The sequence below is a fragment of the Budorcas taxicolor genome, chromosome X (assembly GCF_023091745.1).
Source record: "Budorcas taxicolor isolate Tak-1 chromosome X, Takin1.1, whole genome shotgun sequence".
In the NCBI taxonomy this organism is placed as follows: domain Eukaryota; kingdom Metazoa; phylum Chordata; class Mammalia; order Artiodactyla; family Bovidae; genus Budorcas; species Budorcas taxicolor.
This window is the reverse complement of record NC_068935.1, coordinates 43,542,581-43,549,665: the sequence shown is the minus strand read 5'-3', so window position 1 is coordinate 43,549,665 and position 7,085 is coordinate 43,542,581. Positions and strand designations below refer to the sequence as shown.

General features: G+C 49.3%; 1 protein-coding gene across 1 annotated transcript; it reads left to right on the top strand.

Moving 5' to 3' along the window:
• The first annotated feature begins 1,679 nt into the window (after positions 1 to 1,679).
• Positions 1,680 to 2,948, top strand: LOC128070511 (transcriptional adapter 2-beta-like). The gene has a single exon (XM_052663812.1). The coding sequence runs from the start codon at positions 1,680 to 1,682 to the stop codon at positions 2,946 to 2,948; it is 1,269 nt and encodes a 422-aa protein (XP_052519772.1).
• The last annotated feature ends 4,137 nt before the right edge of the window (positions 2,949 to 7,085 follow it).

Genomic DNA, 7,085 nt, shown 5'->3' with positions numbered 1-7,085 from the left:
CTAGGTAAGGAAAGAAAAACTTAAGCAGTTGAAACCAGAAACTGCTAGACCTTCTGGACACTCAGAGAAAGAAATGACCATCAAAGCAATGCACCAGAGTCAATAAAAGTGCAGGAGAAGATCATAAAAAGGTGAGGGAAGGCAGCATCTCAGGAGGATTACAGCATCCACAGAAGCAGGAGATGTTCCTTCTCAGAACTTCCTCAGGTTATGTTACTATGCAACAGTATAAAACATTATAAAGAACATTAAACATTGCACAGAACGAGCAGTGGTAGCAAAATCATCTCCTGGCAGAGAGGCCCACAGTTCACTAGGAAAATGAAACGTGAAGACCTGATCCCAGTATTCATGCCTGAATGTCAGTACAGGTCCACATTCACTCACTTCACAGCTATCCATTTGCTTTACTATCTTCTATATCACAGTTATGGCCACCCAATGGTAGCAAGAGGGAACAGGGCTACGAGACAGGAGACAGAGTCCTGAACCCACAATGTCTATCACTTGTTTCACACCAAAGGTCCTTGTACTCACCACTGTCAGTCTTTCCTTAAACTCTCAGAAGCTCCTCCTCATACCCCTGCTGGGCTCAAATTTACCTATCAAGAGGAAGCCTTAAATGGGGGAACCACTGGACACTTTTCCTCCCCAAACGGAGCTCCTCTTTCCTCTCATCCTTCCTGTAGCGCAACATCACAAAAAATGCATAACTGCCACTCCACTGCTGTACTAAAAACAATTTCTTCCTAGAGAGTGCAGTGGTTTCCCCTGAGGCAATGTCATCCTCACCAACAGGAAGACCCAAATGGAAGAGAAGCCACCACCAAGCAGAAAGGCTTTCTAGCAGATAGACAAATGGAGAGACAGCTACAGCCTGGGGGTGCACCCCTCTCCAGCAAGAGGAAAACAAGGTCTTCATCCTCCAGTCCTCACAAATGACTCAGTCATTTCCTGGTCACCCAGGCTCATCAGCACATGCCGCCAAGGAAACAAACGGCCAGAATTAAGGACGGCTCATTGACAAGACCAACTTGACCTCATTTCTCCAACCAATCTGCATAGTGTGCTCAGCAGAAGAGTGCTGAAAGAGATCACAGAAAGTTCAAACCACCTACCCACACATAGAGCTGAGATACCTCATGATTCACAGTATGGCCTTGCTCTGCACAATGCCACAGACTTTTGACAACAGGTGACTCTCTTCTGCCCCAGAGCCTACATTACCCATGGCGTTGGTAGCACAGAAGTCTGATTCAGACCAGAGGTACCTTACCATCCAAACAGAATATTTTCCATAACCCTTGCATTCATCGATTGAGCTTGATACAGATAACTTAGATTGAAGACATTACCATTGCCACTGGAGAGAAAACAATCATCGAATACATGCCTCAGAAGGCTACCTGACAAGTCAGGCCTAGGGATCAACACCTGGAATAGCACAGAGGAGCCAGGTCACATCTGACCTATACTGAGTAGTGTCACTTTCTCTTGCTCAAGAGTGCGAGTTCTTGGCGGCCAGGCTGGCCCGAGGGCGCCTGCGCGCTGAGGCGGAGGGCGCCTGCGCGCTGAGGCGGAGGGCGCCGCCCAGCAGGCGGGCTGCAGCCGGCGCTTGGGGCGGGGCAGACACGGCGGTTTAGCTGGAGCGCAGGACGGCGGGGCCCCGGCGGCAGAAGATGGCGGAGCCCGGGAAGCAGTACTGCGTGTACTGCCTGGCTGAGGTGAGCCCGCTTCGCTTTCGCTGCACCGAGTGCCGGGACATTGAGCTGTGCCCCGAGTGCTTCTCCGCTGGCGCCGAGATCGGCCACCACCGCCGCTACCACGGCTACCAGCTGGTGGACGGCGGGCACTTCACGCTCTGGGGGCCCGAGGCCGAGGGCGGCTGGACCTACCGCGAGGAGCAGCTGCTGCTGGATGCCATCGAGCAGTTCGGCTTCGGGAACTGGGAGGACATGGCAGCTCACGTCGGCGCTTCCCGGACCCCCCAGGAAGTGAAGGAGCATTACGTACTCATGTACATCCACGGAAACCTGGGGAAGGCCTGCATCCCCGATACCATCCCCAACCGGGTGACCGACCACACCTGCCCCAGTGGGGGCCCCCTCTCTCCCAGCCTCACCACCCCTTTGCCTCCCGTAGACATCTCGGTGGCCGAGCAGCAGCAGCTGGGCTACATGCCGCTGCGAGACGACTATGACATTGAGTATGACCAGGACGCCGAGAGGCTCATCAGCGGGCTCTCGGTCAACTATGACGACGAGGACTTGGAGATTGAGCTAAAGCGCGCGCACGTGGACATGTACGTGCGCAAGCTCCGCGAGCGGCAGCGGCGCAAGAACATCGCGAAGGACTACAACCTGGTACCCGCCTTCCTAGGCAAGGACAAGAAGAAGGAGCGGGCGGCGCGGCGCAAGGTCACCAAGGAGGAGAAGGAGCTGCGGCTGAAGCTGCGGCCGCTCTACCAGCTCATGTCGTGCAAGGAGTTCGACGACCTGTTCGAGACAATGTACAAGGAGAAGATGCTGCGCGCCAAGATCCGCGAGCTGCAGTGCTACCGGAACAACGGCATCAGCAAGATGCAGGAGTCGGCGGAGTATGAGGTGGCCCGGGACAAGCGCGAGAAGCGCAAGGAGAACAAGGCGGTGAAGGCGGTGGCGGCGGCGGGGGGCGGCAAGGAGGACGGCCGGGACGGCGAGTTCGCGGCCATCGAGCACCTGCCGGGCTTCGAGCTCCTGTCGGGCCGCGAGAAGGTGCTGTGCAGCTCGCTGAACCTGAGCCCCGCGCGCTACGTGACCGTGAAGACCATCTTCATCAAGGACCACCTGCAGAAGCGCCAGGGCATCCCCTCCAAGAGCCGCCTGCCCAGCTACGTGGACAAAGTCCTCATGAAGAGGATCCTGAACTTTCTCACCGAGAGTGGGTGGATATCCAGGGATGCCTCCTGAAGCCCGCTGCCCGGAGCGCCTGGGACATACTGACGGACAGACGGATGGCTTGATGGTCGCCAAAAGCCGCACCGACAGCGACGGGGGGCGGGGGGGGGGGGGGAAGCTTTGTGAGCCAAAACGAAATGGGTTGGGCGGGAGGGGGAGAGGAAACGCTTTTCCGCCCCCACCACCGCATTGTTGCTCTTTTTTTAAAAAAAATAAATGGAGTTCTTTTATTAGGGTATCAATTCTTTTTACGATCCTCTGAAGAAACAATAGCAACAGTCTGATCAAGGGGAAGACAAAACCTGTGTATGTTTTAACTGAATCCCTAAACGTAGTACTTTAAGATGACGATTAGCCTTAAAGTGTTCAGTGTGGAGCATATGATGATGAGATCAGGAAATTGCCTTTTTTTGTTGATGCTTCCCAATGGTACAGAACCGTGAGATGGGCGGAGAGGAGCCCTTCCCTCCCGGCCACCTGCTCACCCGCGGTGACCTGAGCTCTACCCTCGGTGTCCGGCAGGTGGCACTTTAGGCGGAGGGCGCCAGGCCTGGCAGGAGAAGATGCCAGGGATGGGCATATGTAGAGACTCGCCGGGAGGAATCTGGTGTTGAACAGTTTGGTCAAACTGAGCTTCCCCACGACGGCTAGAGGGGACACGGTCTGCAGCGAGCAGAGGCGGAAACGGTGCTACGTCGTTTCAGGGGTTCTCAGCTGGGGTTCCTGGAGCAGCAGCGCAGCGTCCCCAGGGGAACCCGCTGGCCCTTCAGGGACTTGGGCCTGCCCAGGTCTCAGATGCGTGGGGCGGGGCCTCACAGGTCACTGGGGCGTGCTGAAGTCTGAGAACTGCGGGCTTTAGTCGCTCTGGTGTCACCGATTTTCTACATCAGATTCTTAGTTTGGTGGGGTTTTAAATTTAAGTCTTATTTTTTTATAAATGATTGCCAGACTTTAACTAAGCTTGAGAAACAAAAGCTCCCTGTAAAATGTGTGTGGCCCTGGCCAAGAGCTGTCAAACAAGAAGTCCTGTGCTTAAGCAAGTTTTCAATGTGTGTGTCTCTTCTCGATGGTAGGAAGAATTTATTTAGGCTTGACTGTTTTTAAACACCATAATAAATGTACAATTTATGTTAAAAGTGTGAACCCTTTGTTACAAGGGAAAAGTAATTTTATGATTGGTTGCCTCTTGCCCCATCAACTCCAGCTATTACTGTCGCATTAGCCCCACCCCTGCTGTTTGCTCAGAGCCTTTAAATTTCTATATTTAATTCTTAATGATAAATGAGTCACCATAATCCCATGGAATTAGGTATTTTCAAAACTGAAACTCTCTCAAGTCACAGAATATAATCAGCTGTTCAGAATGATGCTCTGGATGGCCAGCATCCCGAGAATGTATTCAGACTGAAACTGCCTACTACCTCTTTTTCCCCCTTTTACACGTTAAACAGGTTGAGAACAAAAAAAAACAAAAAACAAAAAAGAGTGCGAGTTCTTGAGACTGCTGCCAACTGGAAAAATACCCTTTTCGAATGCTCTGCCTTGTGACTGCTTCCTAAGATGCTAATAGTCAGCAGAAGAACCCATGGAACAATTCACTGAGGCCTTCCCCACAGCCCCTCCAACAAAGAGAATCAGGAAGACTGTGATGTGATGGGCAGCCAGCACAAGCCTGTGTGGAAAGGAAAGAACGGGCCACAGTTATGGTTAAGTTTCACAACTCTTTTTCACTAGCAAATGAGCCAGTCTTGGACACCATCATGTCTCTCGGTTAAGGAACACTACTTAGGAGAAAGCTTTCTCTTAGTATTATATGTTTCAGTTTGTCACCACATGAGGAATCCACAATGACACCCATCATCCAAGGATTTAATGTAATTTGACTTACTACAGGTATAAACCAAAAGAGGATGAATGTCAATGTGCTGGAAAAGGCCACCTACTCTAGTTTCCCATCGAAAGGAATGTGCAATTTGAATGTGGGTAGGTGAAATTCAGGTTCTGTGATGCCAGCTTCTGACTGAATCTTGTATTCCTAATAAAGCAGTTATAAATAAAGTTATAAATAAAGTAGTTATCTACTGAGACTGAAGGTTAAAAGGCTCTCTGAGAGTGTGTGTGCTCAGTCATGTTCAACTCTTAACAACCCCATGGACTGTAGCCTGCCAGGCTTCTCTGTAAATGGGGTTTTCCAGGCAAGAATATTGGAGTCGGTTGCCATTTCCTCCAAGGAGTCTTCCCAGCCCAGGGATTGAACCCAGGTCTCCTGCATCCCCTGCATTGACAGGCAGATTCTTTACCATTCAGTTCAGTTCAATTCAGTTCAGTTCAATTGCTCAGTCGTTTCCGACTCTTGGCGACCCCATGAATTGCAGGCCTCCCTGTCCAACACCAACTCCCGGAGTTCACTCAAACTCATGTCCATCAAGTCGGTGATGCCATCCAGCCATCTCATTCTCTGTCATCCCCTTCTCCTGGCCCCAATCCCTCCCAGCATCAGAGTCTTTTCCAATGAGTCAACTCTTCTCATGAGGTGGCCAAAGTACTGGAGTTTCAGCTTTAGCATCAGTTCTTCGAATGAACACCAGGACTGATCTCCTTTAGGATGGACTGGTTGGATCTCCTTGCAGTCCAAGGGACTCTCAAGAGTCTTCTCCAACAACACAGTTCAAAAGCATCAATTCTTCGGCACTCAGCTTTCTTTACAGTCCAACTCTCACATCCATACATGACCACTGGAAAAACCATAGCCTTGACTAGACGGACCTTTGTTGGCAAAGTAATGTCTCTGCTTTTTAATATGCTATCTTGGTTGGTCATAACTTTCCTTCCCAGGAGTAAGTGTCTTTTAATTTCATGGCTGCAATCACCATCTGCAGTGATTTTGGAGTCCAAAAAATAAAGTCTGACACTGTTTCTAGTGTTTCCCCATCTATTTCCCATGAAGTGATGGGACCAGATGCCATGATCTTCGTTTTCTGAATGTTGAGCTTTAAGCCAACTTTTTCACTCTCCTCTTTCACATTCATCAAGAAGCTCTTTAGTTCCTCTTCACTTTCTGCCATAAGGATGGTGTCATCTGCATATCTGAGGTTATTGATATTTCTCCTGGCAATCTTGATTCCAGCTTGTACTTCTTCCAGCCCAGCGTTTCTCATGATGTACTCTGCATAGAAGTTAAATTAGCAGGGTGACAATATACAGCCTTGACGTATTCCTTTTCCTATTTGGAACCAGCCTGTTGTTCCATGTCCATTTCTAACTTGCTTCCTGACCTGCATATAGGTTTCTCAAGAAGCAGGTCAGGTGGTCTGGTATTCCCATCTCTTTCAGAATTTTCCACAGTTTATTGTGATCTACACAGTCAAAGGCTTTGGCATAGTCAATAAAGAAGAAATAGATGTTTTTCTGGAACTCTTTTGCTTTTTCCATGATCCAGCAGATGTTGGCAATTTGATCTCTGGTTCCTCTGCCTTTTCTAAAACCAGCTTGAACATCAGGGAGTTCACCGTTCACGTATTGCTGAAGTCTGGCTTGGAGAATTTTGAGCATTACTTTACTAGCATGTGAGACGAGTGCAATTGCCCGGTAGTTTGAGCATTCTTTGGCATTGCCTTTCTTTGGAATTGGAATGAAAACTGACCTTTTCCAGTCCTGTGGCCACTGCTGAGTTTTCCAAATTTGCTGGCATATTGAGTGCAGCACTTTCACAGCATCATCTTTCAGGATTTGAAATAGTTCCACTGGAATTCCATCACCTCCACTAGCTTTGTTCATAGTGATGCTTTCCAAGGCCCACTTGACTTCACATTCCAAGATGTCTGGCTCTAGATTAGTGATCACATTGGCTTGATTATCTGGGTCATGAAGATATGTTCCAGTTTGTACAGTTCTTCCGTGTATCCTTGCCACCTCTTCTTAATATCTTCTGCTTCTGTTAGGTCCATACCATTTCTGTCCTTTATCGAGCCCATCTTTGCATGAAATATTCCCTTGGTATCTCTAATTTTCTTGAAGAGATCTCTAATCTTTCCCATTCTGTTGTTTTCCTCTATTTCTTTGCATTGATCGCTGAAGAAGGCTTTCTTATCTCTTCTTGCTATTTTTTGGAACTCTGCATTCAGATGCTCATATCTTTCCTTTCCTCCT

Excerpts from the sequence above, each read along its gene's own strand:
- LOC128070511 (XM_052663812.1), top strand. The coding sequence starts at position 1,680 with ATGGCGGAGCCCGGGAAGCAGTACTGCGTGTACTGCCTGGCTGAGGTG.